At 37.2% G+C, this 17,270-nt stretch overlaps 1 protein-coding gene across 1 annotated transcript in view; it reads right to left on the minus strand.

The window, feature by feature from the left end:
• Window positions 1-17,270, minus strand: part of SRPRB (SRP receptor subunit beta) — a 37,049-nt gene that overhangs the window by 1,643 nt on the left and 18,136 nt on the right. The window contains exon 7 of the mRNA XM_029213915.1: window positions 13,684-13,738. Coding sequence (XP_029069748.1) covers window positions 13,709-13,738 — 30 coding nt within the window. The 3' untranslated portion in view covers window positions 13,684-13,708. The remainder of the gene's footprint in view (window positions 1-13,683; window positions 13,739-17,270) is intronic.

Genomic DNA, 17,270 nt, shown 5'->3' on the forward strand with positions numbered 1-17,270 from the left:
CGCGCCTCACGCTGGTGCAACGTCACGCTGGCCTCTGCCGCCGCAGGCTCGCCCCACACTCCGTGCCCCTCCCTCCCCCCGGCCAGAGTGAGCCAGAGCCCCCGAAGCAGCTGCTCCTTTAACCCAGTCCTGTCTGAGCGAAGAACAGACGCCCTCCGGCGACCTACACACAAAGGCGGGGCCAAATCCAAAGCTGAGCCCCGGGAGCTGTGCGAACAAAGAAGAGCAAGGGAAACCTCTCCCAGCAGCCTCAGGAGCAGCGGATTAAAGCGCCACAATCAACTTGATGTACCCTGCATCTGTGGAATACCTGAATAGACAACGAATCACCCCAAATTGAGGAGGTGGACTTTGAGAGCAAGATTTATGATTTTTTCCCCTTTTCCTTTTCTTGTGAGTGTGTATGTGTATGCTTCTGCGTCAGATTTTGTTTGAATAGCTTTGCTTTCACCATTTGTACTAGGGTTCTATCTGTCCGTTTTTTTTTTTTCCTTTAAAAAAATTTTTTTTCTTAATAATTATTTTTTATTTTAACAATTTTATTTTATTTTACCTTCCTTTATTTTATTTGATTTTATCCTCTTCCCTCCCTCCCTCCCTCTCTCTCTCTCTCTCTTTCTTTCTTTCTTCTTTTTCTCCCTTTTTTTCTGAACCATGTGGATGAAAGGCTCTTGGTGCTGCAGCCAGGAGTCAATGCTGTGCCTCTGAGGTGGGAGAGCCAACTTCAGGACACTGGTCCACAAGAGACCTCCCAGCTCCACATAATATCAAACGGCGAAAATCTCCCAGAGATCTCCATCTCAAAACCAGCACCCAGCTTCACTCAACGACCAGCAAGCTACAGTGCTGGACACCCTATGCCAAACAACTAGCAAGACAGGGACACAACCCCACCCATTAGCAGAGAGGCTGCCTAAAATCATAAGTCCACAGACACCCCAAAACACACCACCAGACGTGGACCTGCCCACCAGTAAAACAAGATCCAGCCTCATCCACCAGAACACAGGCACTACTCCCCTCCACCAGGAAGCCTACACAACCCACTGAACCAACTTTAGCCACTGGGGACAGACACCAAAAACAACGGGAACTATGAACCTGCAGCCTGCAAAAAGGAGACCCCAAAAACAGTAAGATAAGCAAAATGAGAAGACAGAAAAACACAAAGCAGATGAAGGAGCAAGATAAAAACCCACCAGACGTAACAAATGAAGAGGAAATAGGCAGTCTACCTGAAAAAGAATTCAGAATAATGATAGTAAAGATGATCCAAAATCTTGGAAATAGAATAGAGAAAATGCAAGAAACATTTAAAAAGGACCTAGAAGAACTAAAGATGAAACAAGCAACGATGAACAACACAATAAATGAAATTAAAAATCCTCTAGATGGGATCAACAGCAGAATAACTCAGGCAGAAGAACGGATAAGTGACTTGGAAGATAAAATAGTGGAAATAACTACTGCAGAGAAGAATAAAGAAAAAAGAATGAAAAGAACTGAGGACAGTCTCAGAGACATCAGGGACAACAATAAACACACGAACATTCGAATTATAGGGGTTCCAGAAGAAAAAGAGAAAAAGAAAGGGACTGAGAAAATATTTGAAAAGATTATAGTTGAAAACTTCCCTAATATGGGAAAGGAAATAGTTAATCAAGTCCAGGAAGCACAAAGAGTCCCATACAGGATAAATCCAAGGAGAAACACGCCAAAACACATATTAATCAAACTGTCAAAAATTAAATAAAAACAAAACATATTAAAAGCAGCAAAGGAAAAACAACAAATAACACACAAGGGAATCCCCATAAGGGTAACAACTGATCTTTCAGCAGAAACTCTGCTGAAAGCCAGAAGGGACTGGCAGGACATATTTAAAGTGATGAAGGACAGAAACCTACAACCAAGATTACTCTACCCAGCAAGGATCTCATTCAGATTTGATGGAGAAATTAAAACCTTTACAGACAAGCAAAAGCTGAGAGAGTTCAGCACCACCAAACCAGCTTTACAACAAATGCTAAAGGAACTTCTCTAGGCAAGAAACACAAGAGAAGGAAAAGACCTACAATAACAAACCCAAAACAATTCAGAAAATGGGAATAGGAACATACATATCAATAATTACCTTAAATGTAAATGGATTAAATGTGCCCACCAAAAGACACAGACTGGCTGAATGGATACAAAAACAAGACCCATAGATATACTGTCTACAAGAGACCCACTTCAGACCTAGAGACACATACAGACTGAAAGTAAGGGGATGGAAAAAGATATTCCATGCAAATGGAAACCAAAAGAAAGCTGAAGTAGCAATTCTCATATCAGACAAAACAGACTTTAAAATAAAGACTATTAGAAGAGACAAAGAAGGACACTACATAATGATCAAGGGATCGATCCAAGAAGAAGGTATAACAATTTTAACTATCTATGCACCCAACATAGGAGCACCTCAATACATAAGGCAAATACTAACAGCCATAAAAGGGGAAACAGACAGTAACACATTCATAGTAGGGGACTTTAACACCCCACTTTCACCAATGGACAGATCATCCAAAATGAAAATAAGTAAGGAAACACAAGCTTTAAATGATACATTAAACAAGATGGACTTAATTGATATTTATAGGACATTACATCCAAAAACAACAGAACACATATTTTTCTCAAGTGCTCATGGAACATTCTCCAGGATAGATCATATCTTGGGTCACAAATCAAGCCTTGGTAAATTTAATAAAACTGAAATTTTATCAAGTAACTTTTCCGACCACAACACTATGAGACTAGATACCAATTACAGGAAAAGATCTGTAAAAAATACAAACACATGGAGGCTAAACAATACACTGCTTAATAACGAAGTGATCACTGAAGAAATCAAAGAGGAAATCAAAACATACCTAGAAACAAATGACAATGGAGACAGGACAACCCAAAACCTATGGGATGCAGCAAAAGCAGTTCTAAGAGGGAAGTTTATAGCATTACAATCCTACCTTAAGAAACAGAAAACATCTCGAGTAAACAACCTAACCTTGCACCTAAAGCAATTAGAGAAAGAAGAACAAAAAAACCCTAAAGTTAGCAGAAGGAAAGAAATCATAAAGATCATATCAGAAATAAATGAAAAAGAAATGAAGGAAACGATAGCAAAGATCAATAAAACTAAAAGCTGGTTCTTTGAGAAAATAAACAAAATTGATAAACCACTAGACAGACGCATCAAGAAAAAAGGGAGAAGACTCAAATCAACAGAATTAGAAAAGGAGAAGTAACAACTGACACTGCAGAAATACAAAAGATCATGAGAGATTACTACAAGCAACTCTATGCCAATCAAACGGACAACCTGGAAGAAATGGACAAATTCTTAGAAATGCACAAACTGCCAAGACTGAATCAGGAAGAAATAGAAAATATGAACAGACCAATCACAAGCACTGAAATTGAAACAGTGATTTAAAATCTTCCAACAAGCTTCCCTAGTGGTGCAGTGGTTGAGAGTCCGCCTGCCGATGCAGGGGACATGGGTTCGAGCCCTGGTCCGGGAAGATCCCAGATGCCATGGAGTGGCTGGGCGCGTGAGCCAAGGCCGCTGAGCCTGCGTGTCCGGAGCCTGTGCTCCACAATGGGACAGGCCACAACAGTGAGAGGCCCGCGTACCTCAAAAAAAAAAAAAAAAAAAATCTTCCAACAAACATAAGCCCAGGACCAGATGGCTTCACAGGCGAATTCTATCAAACATTTAGAGAAGAGCTAACACCTATCCTTCTCAAACTCTTCCAAAATATAGCAGAGGGAGGAACACGCCCAAACTCATTCTACGAGGCCACCGTCACCCTGCTACCAAAACCAGACAAGGATGTCACAAAGAGAGAAAGCTACAGGCCAATATCACAGATGAACATAGATACAAAAATCCTCAACAAAATACTAGCAACCAGAATCAAACAACACATTAAAAGGATCATACACCATGATCAAGTGGGGTTTATTCCAGGAATGCAAGGATTCTTCAATATACGCAATCAATCAATGTGATACACCATATTAATAAATTGAAAGATAAAAACCATATGGTTATCTCAATAGATGCAGAGAAAGCTTTCGACAAAATTCAACACCCATTTATGATAAAAACCCTGCAGAAAGTAGGCATAGAGGGAACTTTCCTCAACATAATAAAGGCCATATATGACAAACCCACAGCCAACATCGTCCTCAATGGTGAAAAACCGAAAGCATTTCCACTAAGATCAGGAACAAGACAAGGTTGCCCACTCTCACCACTCTTATTCAACATAGTTTTGGAAGTTTTAGCCACAGCAATCAGAGAAGAAAAGGAAATAAAAGGATTCCAAATCGGAAAAGAAGTAAAGCTGTCACTGTTTGCAGATGACATGATACTATACATAGAGAATCCTAAAGATGCTACCAGAAAACTACTAGAGCTAATCAATGAATTTGGTAAAGTAGCAGGATACAACATTAATGCACAGAAATCTCTGGCATTCCTATACACTAATGATGAAAAATCTGAACGTGAAATCAAGAAAACACTCCCGTTTACCACTGCAACAAAAAGAATAAAATATCTAGGAATAAACCTACCTAAGGAGACAGAAGACCTGTATGCAGAAAATTATAAGACACTGATGAAAGAAATTAAAGATGATACAAACAGATGGAGAGATATACCATGTTCTTGGATTGGAAGAATCAACATTGTGAAAATGACTCTACTACCCAAAGCAATCTACAGATTCAATGCAATCCCTATCAAACTACCACTGGCATTTTTCACAGAACTAGAACAAAAAAGTTCACAATTGTATGGAAACACAAAAGACCCCGAATACCCAAAGCAATCTTGAGAACGAAAAACGGAGCTGGAGGAATAAGGCTCCCTGACTTCAGACTATACTACAAAGCTACAGTAATCAAGACAGTATGGTACTGTCACAAAAACAGAAAGATCAATGGGACAGGATAGAAAGCCCACAGATAAACCCACGCACATATGGTCACCTTATCTTTGATAAAGGAGGCAGGAATGTACAGTGGAGAAAGGACAGCCTCTTCAATAAGTGGTGCTGGGAAAACTGGACAGGTACATGTAAAAGTATGAGATTAGATCACTCCCTAACACCATATACAAAAATAAGCTCAAAATGGATTAAAGACCTTAATGTAAGGCCAGAAACTATCAAACTCTTCGAGGAAAACACAGGCAGAACACTCTATGACATAAATCACAGCAAGATCCTTTTTGACCCACCTCCTAGAGAAATGGAAATAAAAACAAAAATAAACAAATGGGACCTAATGAAACCTCAAAGGTTTTGCACAGCAAAGGAAACCATAAATGAGACCAAAAGACAATCCTCAGAATCGGAGAAAATATTTGCAAATGAAGCAACTGACAAAGGATTAATCTCCAAAATTTACAAGCTGCTCATGCAGCTCAATAACAAAAAAAACAAACAACCCAATCCAAAAATGGACAGAAGACCTAAACAGACATTTCTCCAAAGAAGATATACAGACTGCCAACAAACACATGAAAGACTGCTCAACATCATTAACCATTAGAGAAATGCAAATCAAAACTACAATGAGATATCATCTCACACCAGTCAGAATGGCCATCATCAAAAAATCTAGGAAGAATAAATGCTGGAGAGGGTGTGGAGAAAAGAAAACACTCTTGCACTGATGGTGGGAATGTGAATTGGTACAGCCACTATGGAGAACAGTATGGAGGTTCCTTAGAAAACTACAAATAGAACTACCATATGACCCAGCAATCCCACTACTGGGCATATACCCTGAGAAAACCATAATTCAAAAAGAGTCATGTACCAAAATGTTCATTGCAGCTCTATTTACAATAGCCAGGAGATGGAAACAACCTAAGTGTCCATCAACGGATGAATGGATAAAGAAGATGTGGCACATATATACAATGGAATATTACTAGGCCATAAAAAGAAACGAAATTGAGCTATTTGTAATGAGGTGGATGGACCCAGAGTCTGTCATACAGAGTGAAGTAAGTCATAGAGAGAAAGACAAATACCATACGCTAACACATATATACGGAAGTTAAGAAAAAAAAGTGTCATGAAGAACCTAGGGGTAAGACAGGAATAAAGACACAGGCCTACTAGAGAATGGACTTGAGGATATGGGGAGGGGGAAGGGTAAGCTGTGACAAAGTGAGAGAGTGGCATGGACATATATACACTACCAAACGTAAAATAGCTAGCTAGTGGGAAGCAGCCGCAAAGCACAGGGAGATCCCCTCGGTGCTTTGTGACCACCTAGAGGGGTGGGATAGGGAGGGAGGGAGGGAGGGAGACGCAAGAGTGAAGAGATATGGGAACATATGTATGTGTATAACTGATTCATTTTGTTATAAAGCAGAAACTAACAACACCATTGTAAAGCAATTATACTCCAATAAAGTTGTAAAAAAACAACAACAAAGAATTAATACAGGGAAAAGCATTTGGGGAGGAGCACATAGGGCCTTCTAAGCAAGGTGGTGCATCCATGGGTATTCACCTTACTATTCTTTAAACTCAATATATGTGTCACATATACTCCTTTACATGTAGTATATTTTACAATTAAAAAACAACTCAAAAGGAAAAAACAACAAACATTATATTCAGCTCTTGCCATAAGGCCATGTAAATATAGTAAATCTTGTGATTCAGAAGACTATCAAATGCTTCAAAGCTGATAAGGCCTAATTCTCCTAAACACAGGATTAAACTAAATTTAGACTCCTAATTTAACTGATATTAACTTTTATAACTTTTTTTTTTTTATGGCTGTGTGGGGTTCATTGCTGCACGTGGGCTTTCTTTAGTTGCGGTGAGTGGGGACTGCCCTTCGTTGTGGTGCACAGGCTTCTCATTGTGGTGGCTTCTTTTGTCACGGAGCATGGGCTCTAGGAGCACGGGTTCAGTAGTTGTGGTTCACGGGCTCTAGAGTGCAGGCTCAGTAGTTGTGGCACAGGGGCTTAGCTGCTCTGCAGCACATGGGATCTTCCCAGAGCAGGGCTCGAACCCGTGTTCCCTGCATTGGCAGGCGGATTCTTAACCACTGTGCCACTAGGGAAGCCCCCTTTATAACTTTTTAACATTTTATTTCACTGCCGTATAATACAGCATTTTTTTCTGTATTGTTTTTCTACGGCCCTTTGGAGTGAAAAACAAATGGATTAAGGAAAATGTGTTTTAAACATGGGAAGACTTGGACTATGCTGTTTAAAAAAATGGATGTACAAATATTATGCCTGTTTTTGTCCAAAAGATAATTCTCAACAATTGCAACAGAAAATTTAGAAAAACAAATCAGCTAATTCCAATTTTTTTAGCTTAATGACAAGCAGTATGCAGTCTCAAAAGAGTGAACATCAAGAATAGGAGAAGAGGTGATGAACATGCAATTTCAGAAAGGACAGAAACCACTGAAAGTGACACCAGCAAGATGGCAGAATGGGAGTTTTCAGCTCAAGTCCTCTCACAGAAACATCAATTTGAATAACCATCCACACAGAAGAATACCTTCATGAGAGGTAAGAAATCCAGGTTAGAGATTACAGCACCTGGGTATAACACAGAAATAAGAAAAGATGCATTGAAGAGGGTAGAAAGGACAGTTCCACATTGCCCACGTTACTGCTCCTGCAAGCCTGAACAATGCAGCATGGAGAGATATGATTCACACGGGGGAAGGAGAGTGAAGTGAGCACCTACTGTGTCATGGAACCTAGCTCCTGACCAGCCCCAGTAGACACAGGTACCTACCTGGCCAGCCATGACAGATTCAGTTTCCAGGCCAGTTTCCATGGACCCAGGCATTAGGCCCACCCACCCACAAACCCAGAAGCAAGGCCAACCTGCCTAGGGACTCCAGCAGCAAGCCCACCCAGAATCTCTGGCTGGACTGACTAGAGAAGTGCTTACTCTGACAAAGTTAGTCTATAATGACTAGAAGAAGTCATTACTTTTTCAAATGTGCAGACACCAAAATAAGGACACAAGGAGCATGAAAAATCAGGGAAACATGACACCACCAAAGGAAGAAGATAAATCACCAATAACTGACCCTAAAGAAATGGAGATCTACAAAGTGCCTGGCAAAGAATTCAAAATAATCATCTGAAAGTCCCATAAGGTACAAAATAACACAGAAAACTCAACAAAATGAGGCAAAGAATAAGTGAACAAAATCAGAAAGTCAACAAAGATATACAAACCATGAAAAACAAAAATTCTGGAGCTGAAGAACACAATGACTGGATGTGAAAAATTCAACAGCAGACTCAATCAGAATAAAGAATTGGAGAGCTTGAACACAGGTAACTTGAAATTACTCTGTGAGAAAAACAAAAAGAAAAAGCAAAATAGAGTGAAGAAAGTCTTATGGGACATCATAAAAGGAACCGATATATGCATTATGGGAGTCTCAGAAAGAGCAGATAAAGACAAAGAATCAGAAAGCTTATTTAAAAAAATAATGATAGAAAACTCCCAAATCTGGGGAGGGAAATGAACATCCAGATCCACTAAGCCCCTAAAACCCCAAATGGATTAAACATAAAGAGAGCTTTAATGAGACACATTATAATCAAACTGACAAAAGTCAAAGACAGAATGTTGAAAGCATTAAGAGAAAGGCCATCTGTCACAAACAAGGGAAAATCCATAAGACTAAAAGTGGATCTCATAGCAGAAACCTTGCAGGCCAGTGGAGAGTGGAATGGTATATTCAAAATGCTGAAAGAAAAAAAACCTGCCATCCAAGAGTACTATACCCAGCAAAACTGTCCTTCAGATATGAAGGACAGACAAAAGCTTTCCCAAACACACAAAAGCTGCAGTTCATCACTACTAGTCCTGCCTTATAAGAAATGTTAAAGGGAGTTCTTCAAGGTGAAATAAAACTAATCAAGAACATGAAAACATATGCAAGTATAAAACTCACTGTAACAGTAAGAATATACTAAAATTTAGAATACTCTAGTATTGTAATGGTGACATATAAATCATTTTTAACTCTAACATAAAAGCTAAAGACAAAAGTAATAAAAATAATTATGACTACAATAATTTATTAATGGATACACAATATAAAAAGATGTAAGTTGTGACATCAGTAACATAAAATGTGGGGGAAGGAGAAGTTAATGTATACAAATTTTTGTATACAAAGTTGTTATCAGCTTAAATTAGACTGTCAGTATTATAAGATGTTTTATATAAGCCATGACAGTCACAAAGAAAACATCTGTAGTAGACACACAAAATAAAGAGAAAAAAGTCAAAGCATAACAATACAAAAGAAATCATCAAATTACAAAGGAAGAGAGGAGACAAAGGAACTATGAAATAGTCAGAAAACCATCAACAAAACAGAATAAGTTCTTACCTATCAGTAATTACTTTAAATGTAAATGGTTTAAATTACCAATCAAAACAGAGTGGATGAATGGATAAAAAAACAAGCTTGAAGTACATGCTATCTCCAAGAGATGCACTCTCGATTTAAGGTTCAAAGTAAAGGGACAGAAAAACATATTCTATACAAATGATAAACAAACGAGAGTAGGGCTGAATACATAAATATCAACAGAACAGACTAAGTCAAAAATTGTCACAAGAGACAAAGAAGGTTATCATATAATAATAAAGGGGCCAATTCATCAAGAGGATAAAATAATTGTGTACATATACATGTATATATGTAACATCAGAGAACCTAAATAAATAAATGGGATACATCACATTAACAGGATGAAGGATAAAAATCTTATGATCATCTCAACAGATTCAGAAAAAGCATATGACAAAATTCAACACCCTTTCATGATAAGAACTCAACAAAATAGTTACAGAAGGTATGTACCTCAAAATAACAAGTGTCATATATGACAAGCCCACAGATAACATCATACTCAATAGTGAAAGCTAAAAGCTTTTCCTCTAAGATCAGAAACAAGATAAGGATGCCTACTCTTGCCACTTCTATTCAACATAGTACTGGAAGTCCTAGACAGAGCAATTAGGCAAAAAAGAAACAAAAGGCATCAAAATCAGAAAGGAAGAAGTAAAATTATCTCTGATTTCAGATCACTTGATCTTAAATATAGAAAACCATAAAAGACCCCCCAAAAATGAGAACTAACAGACTCAGTAAAATTGCAGGATACAAAATCTACACAAAAAAACAAGTTCTGTTTCTATGCACTACTAATGAACTATCAGGAAAAGAAATTAACAAAACAATTCCATTTATAATAGCATCAAAAACAATAAAATACTTAGGCATAAATTTAACAAAGTAGGTGAAAGATCTGTACACTGAAAACTATAAAACAGTGATGAAAGAAACTGAAGACACAAATAAATGGAAAAATGCCCCTTGTTCATATATTGGAATAATTTACATTGTTAACATGTCCATCTATAGGGGACTTCCCCGGTGGTCCAGTGGTTAAGAATCTGCCTTCCAATGCAGGGGATGTGGGTTCTATTTCTGGTCAGGGAACTAAGATCCCACATGCCGCGGGGCAACTAAGCCCGCACACCACGACTACTGAGCCCACGTGCCGCAAACTACAGAGCCCACTCTCCCCAAACTACTCTCTGGAGCCTGCGCGCCATAACTAGAGAGAAGCCCGCAGGCTGCAACAAAAGATCCCACATGCCGCAACGAAGATCCCACGTGCCGCAACTGAGACCCGATGCAAACAAAAAAATCTCCATCTATAAATTTAATGGAATCTCAATCAATATTCCAATGGAATTTTTCGCAGAAATAGAAGAAACAATGGTAGAATTCATATGGAACCACAAAAGAACTATAATACTCAAAATAATCTTGAGTAAGAACAATAAATCTGGAGGCATCACATTTCCAGATTTCAAATTATATTGTAAACCTATAGTAGTCAAAACAATATGGTACTATAAAAAGACATATAGATCAATGGAATAGAATAGAGAGCCCAGCACAAACCCATGCATATACAGTCAACTAATCTTCAACAAGGATGACAGGAGTATACTATAGGAAAAGGATAGTCTCTTCAATAAATGGTGCTGGGAAAACTGGATATCTACATGCAAAAGAATGAAACTGTGTATGTTATACCATACACAAAATCAACTCAAAATGGATTAAAGACTTAAATATAAGACCTGAAACCATAAAAATCCAAGAAGAAAATGTTCACTGACATTGGTGTTGTGGAAATTAGTTTTAAGATATGAGACCAAAAGCAAATAACAAAGCAAACATAAACAAGTGTGATTATATCAAACTAAAAAGCTTGTGCACAGCAAAGGAAAGAATCAACAAAATGAAAAGATAACCTATGGAATGGGGGAAAATATTTGCAAACCATATATCTGATAAGGGTTAATATCCAAAATATGGGATTTAGCAATATGTTTTTGGATCTGTCCCAAAACATACAACCCAGTAACAAAAAAACCAAATAATCCAATTTAAAAAATGGACAAAGGACCTGAACAGACATAGAGGACATACGAATAGTCAACAAGTACATGAAAAGATGCTAAACATCACTATTCATCAGGGAAATGCAAATCAAAACCACAATGAGATGTCACTTCACACCTGACAGAATTACTAACATTAGAAAAAAAAAGATAAGTGTTGGTAAAGATATGGAGAAAAGGGAACCTCGGTACATTGTTGGTGGGTATGTAAATTGGTACAGCTATTACAGAAAACAGCACTGACATTCCTCAAAAAATTACAAACAGAACTACTACCATATGAATCAGCAATTCCACTTCTGGGTAGTTATCCAAAGGAACTGAAATCAGGATCTCGGAGAGGTATATGCCTTCCATGTTCACTGCACCATTATTAACAATAGCCAATATATGGAAGCAACCTAAATGTCCATCGAAGGATGAACAGATAAAGAAAATGTGGAACATATATACAATGGAAAATTATTTAGCCCTGCAGAAGAAATTCCTGCCATTTGCGACAACATGGATGGACCTAGAGAACATTATGCTAAGTGAAATAACATAGAGTAAGACAACTACCATTATGATTAATTACACTTATATGTGGAATCTAAAACAGTCAAACACATGGAAGCAAAGAGTAGAATGGTGGTCACCAAGGTGGGGGGCAGGGGGAAATGGAGAGATGATGGTCAAAGGGTATAAAGTTTCAGTTATGCAAATAAGTAAGTGCTAGAGATCTAATATATAGCATAGTATTCACTGTACACTTAAAATTTGCTAATAGGGTAGATCTTATGTTAAGTGTTCTCATGAAATACATACACACACAAATAATGAAGTATGTAGGAAGAAACTCTGGGAAGTAATGGATATTTTTATGGCCTCGATGGTGATGATGGTTTCACAGTTGTATGCTTATCCCCAAATTGAGTTGTATACATTAAATATTCACAGCTTCTTACATATCAATTATACCTCAATAAAGGGGTTAAAATGTTCTTTTGATATTCAATTTGAAGGCATGATGTCTTTGATAAATCTAATTGAATGGCTAACTTTTCTTCTATTATATATTAAAAAGTTTAAAGCACATGGGATTGAATATATCATTCTCAATTGAAAAAAAAAAAGCCACAGAAAATGACAGACCAGGGCTGGTAAAATTTTTCTGTAAAGAGCCATAAATTAGATATTTTGGGCTTGTGGGTGATATTTAGTCTCTGCCACATATTTTTCTACTTTTCTTCTTTTCTTACCTGTCCTATAAAAATGCAAAACCACTCTTTGTTGGCAGACCCTCAGCAGGAGTTTGTCAACCCCTGAAGCAAACCATATTCTACTAGACTCTAAGCTCCTGAGTACAGGAACAACATCACACTTCTTATAGTCACATCCTAGAGCAGGTCATGGCATATGTTAGACAAATTATAGGTGCTTATTAAATGAGCAAAGGAGAATGTAAATGATAATTGGAAAAAATTTACTAAAAGTTGAGTTTGTAAAATTTTTCCTTATCAGATTTTTTTATTAAAAATATCCTTACATAACAGCATAAGAAAACATAACTTGCTCTATTATAATGTTGATTGTATCTCCTATGTAAGCAACCTGTTAGCTAACTCTTACAAATCAGCAGAACACAGAGACATAGATTCCTTAAAATTCAAAAGCTTATAGCTCAATTCACAAATTTTTAAACACTAAAATCAAGCTAAGTGATATCGCCACATAGCTTGAAAACAAGAAACACACTACAAAATAGTATCATAGATTTTTATATTCTTCTGAAGTGTTCCTTTCTTGTTCTGTCAACAAAAATTTCCATAGCTTTCAAATTTAGTTTTTAAATCCTTTCATATCTACTATAAACTAGGTCTAGAAACAGTGGGAAAACAAATTGAGCTGTAGTCGCAATAAACCTGAGATTTTCTTTCCACGAAAATTTTAAATATCTATAAACATCCCATTAATACTTTTTACAGTTCCATTAATTCTGTTGTCAATTATTTAACAAGTATATTTCACACCAATCTGCAGGCTAATTGTGATAACCATACAAAACCAAAGACCTTAAGCAATATATACATATTTCCTAAGTGTTAAGAGATACAGTTAACCAATAGGACTTATTCTTACTTACATTTCTTTTTCAAGCTGCTGCTGAATTAACTTTGCTGATTTTGCCATTGTAATGTCTGTAAAGAAATAAAGACACTGCTGTTGTTTAAAGCAGAAGGGGTCTTTTCCCAAGACTTCTTGCACATATGGAAAATTCCTATTTAAACCCGTAAGTTTCTTTGCCCCACCATTTAAAAAAAATTTTTATGTTACATTGGATTATAGTTGACTTACAATGTTGTGTTAGTTTCAGAAGTACAGCAAAGTGATCCAGTTATACATATACACATATCTTATTCTTTTTCAAATTCTTTTCCCATTTAGGTTATTACAGAATATTGAGCAGAGTTCCCTGTGCTACAGTAGGTCCTTGTTGGTTATCTATTTTAAATATAGTAATATGTCAATCCCAAACTCTCAATTTATCCCTCCCACCAACCCCACCATTTTTTTAAAGAGCTTTTTTTTTTAAATTTATTTTTATTCTTATTTTATTTATTTTTGGCTGTGTTGGGTTTTTGTTGCTGCACACGGGCTTTCCCTAGCTGCGGCGAGTGGGGGCTACTCTTTGTTGCAGGGTGTGGGCTTCTAATTGCGGTGGCTTGTCTTGTTGCAGAGCACGGGCTCTAGGCTGTGGGCTTCAGTAGTTGTGGCACAGAGGCTCAGTAGTTGTGGCTTGCAAGCTCTAGAGCACAGGCTCAGTAGTTGTGGCACATGGGCTTTGTTGCTCCGTGGCATGTGGGATCTTCCTGAACCAGGAATCAAACCTCTGTCCCCTGCATTGGCAGGCAGATTCTTATCCACTGCGCCACCAGGGAAGCCCGCTTAAAGAGCTTTTTATCACTAGTAGTTCCATTATCAAAGTAAGCTTTGTATTTGCACAAATATTTATATTACAATTATGCTTACAATTAAGCTGGTGACCCTAAAATTGAGAAGCTCTTTCACAGAAGTTTTCTACATCTTACAGACATTTGAAATCAACACATATATTGTATACATAAGTCCAGCCAATGTAACAAGAAGAGAAGCTACCAGCTTTGTGATTTTAACAAGACCCTTCACTCCAGTAGAAATACCTGCCTGTCATATAGAACTAAACCAAGAACATTTCCAGCTGATGCTAAGATGGTATGTTACGGCATCAAGTGCACTTTAGTAATAAAAAAGCACTGGTTTGGCACCATCAGAAGCCAAATAAATATAGAAGAAATAAAAAGGTCAGGTAATGACCCTAAGACTGATTCACGATAAGTCATTGTTAGGGTTACTACTAGCTCACCTTTGAGAAATGCATTGAGCTTTTCACAGAATGAGAATATTAGGTCTGAAAGAGGACTAAAGATCAACTAGTCTATCTTATTTTTAGTTTTTTAGAAAAGAGAGATTATTTCATTATTGAGGTAACATTGGTTTATAACATGTTTCATGTGTACAACATTATGATTCAATTTGTGTATATACTACACCGTGCTTACTATCAAAAATTTAGTTTCCATCCATCACCGCACAGTAGTAGGTACAAATATCTTTCTGAGTTAGTGTTCCATTACCTTTGGATAAATACCCAGAAGTGGAATAGCTGGATCCCATGGTAGATCTATTCTTAATTTTTTGAGGACTATCTATGCTGTTTCCCACAGTGGCTGCATTTACATTCCCATCAACAGTGCACAAAGGTTCCATTTTCTCCATATCCTCGCCCACACATGTTATTTCTTCTCTGTTTGACAACAGTCACTCTAACAGGTGTGAGGTAATGTCTAATTGTGGCTTTGATTTGCATTTCCCTAATAGTTAATGATGTTCATCTTCACTAGTGATGAACATCTTCATTATGTGCCCAATGACCATTTGTATGTCTTTTCTGGAAAAACATCTATTCAGGTTATCTGCCCATTTTTAAATCAGGTTTTTTGTTGTTGTTGAGTTGTATGGGTTCTTTATATATTTTGGATATTAACCCCTTATCAGATAATATGATTTGACAATATCTTCTCCCAGTCAGTAGGATGTCTTTTCATTTTGTTGATGGTTTCCTTTGCTGTGCAGAGCTTTTTAGTTTGATATAGTACCACCTGTTTATTTTTGTTTTTGTTTGCCTTGCCCGAGGAGACAGATCCAAAAACATATTGCTAAATCCCATGTCAAAGTCCGAACTCCCTGTTTTCTTCTAGGAGTTCTATGGTTTCAGGTCTTCTATTCAAGTCTTTAATACACTTTTCAGTTAATTTTTGTGTACGGTATAATAGTCTACTTTCATTCTTTTGCATGTGGCTGTACAGTTTTCCCAACACCATTTACTGAAGAGACTGTTCTTTCTCCATTCTATGTTCTTTGCGCCTTTGTTGTAAATTAATTGTCCATATGTTTATTTCTGGGCTCTCAATTCTGTTCCATTGACCTGTATGTCTGTTTTTCTGCCAAATACCATGCTGTTTTGATTACTATAGCTTTGTAGTAATATTTTGAAATCAGGGCATGTGATACCTCCAGCTTTGTTCCTTTTTCTCAGAATTGCTTCAGCTATTCATAGTTTTTCATGGTTCCATACAAATGTAAGGAATTTTTGTTCCATTTCTACAAAAAATGTCATTAGGATTTTGACAGGGATTGCTGCAATGAATCTGCAGATTGCTTTAAGTAAAATAGACATTTTAACAATGTTAATTCTTACAGTCTATGAGAATTGCTTCGGCTATTCATAGTTTTTCATGGTTCCATACAAATGTAAGGAATTTTTGTTCCATTTCTACAAAAAATGTCATTAGGATTTTGACAGGGATTGCTGCAATGAATCTGCAGATTGCTTTAAGTAAAATAGACATTCTAACAATGTTAATTCTTACAGTCTATGAGCATGAAATATCTTGCCATTTCTTTGTGTCTTCCATTTCTCTCAACAATGTTTTATAGTTTTTACTGTATTGTGGGATCTTAGTTCCCTGACCAGGGATTGAACCTGCACCCTCAGCAGTGAAAGTGTGGAGTCCTAACCACTGGACCACCAGGGAATTCCCATCCTTGGTTAAATTTATTCCTGGGTATTTTATTGTTTTTGCTGCAATTTTAAATGGGACTGTTTTCTTAATTTCTCTTTCTGCTTGTTTGTTGTTGGTGTACAGAAACACAACAGAGTTTTGTATATTGCTTTTGCACCCTGCAACTTTACTGTATTCATTTATTATTTCTAATAGGTCTTTGGTGAAGTCTTTAGCTATGTTGAATGAGAGTGGCAAGAGTGGGCATCCTTGTCTTGTTCCTGATCTTAGAGGGATAGCTTTCAGTTTTTCACAGTTGAGTATGATGTCAGCTGTGGGTTTGACATGCATAGCCTTTATTATGTAGAGGTACATTCTTTCTATACCCATTTTATTGTCTTTATCATAAGTGGAATAGTTTAAGAAGAATGGGTATTAAATCTTCTTTGAACATTTGGTAGAATTTACCAGTGAAGCTGTCTGGTCCTGGACTTTTGGTTTTTTTGGAAGGCTTTTGATTACTGTTTTAATCTCCTTCCTAGTTATCAGTCTATTCAGATTTTCTATTTCTTCAAGATTCAGTCTTGGAAGGTTGTTTGTTAAGAATGTATTTATTTCTTCTAGGCTG

This window comes from Monodon monoceros, unplaced genomic scaffold, assembly GCF_005190385.1.
Source record: "Monodon monoceros isolate NGI ecotype Baffin Bay Population unplaced genomic scaffold, NGI_Narwhal_1 Super_Scaffold_11, whole genome shotgun sequence".
NCBI classification, from domain to species: domain Eukaryota; kingdom Metazoa; phylum Chordata; class Mammalia; order Artiodactyla; family Monodontidae; genus Monodon; species Monodon monoceros.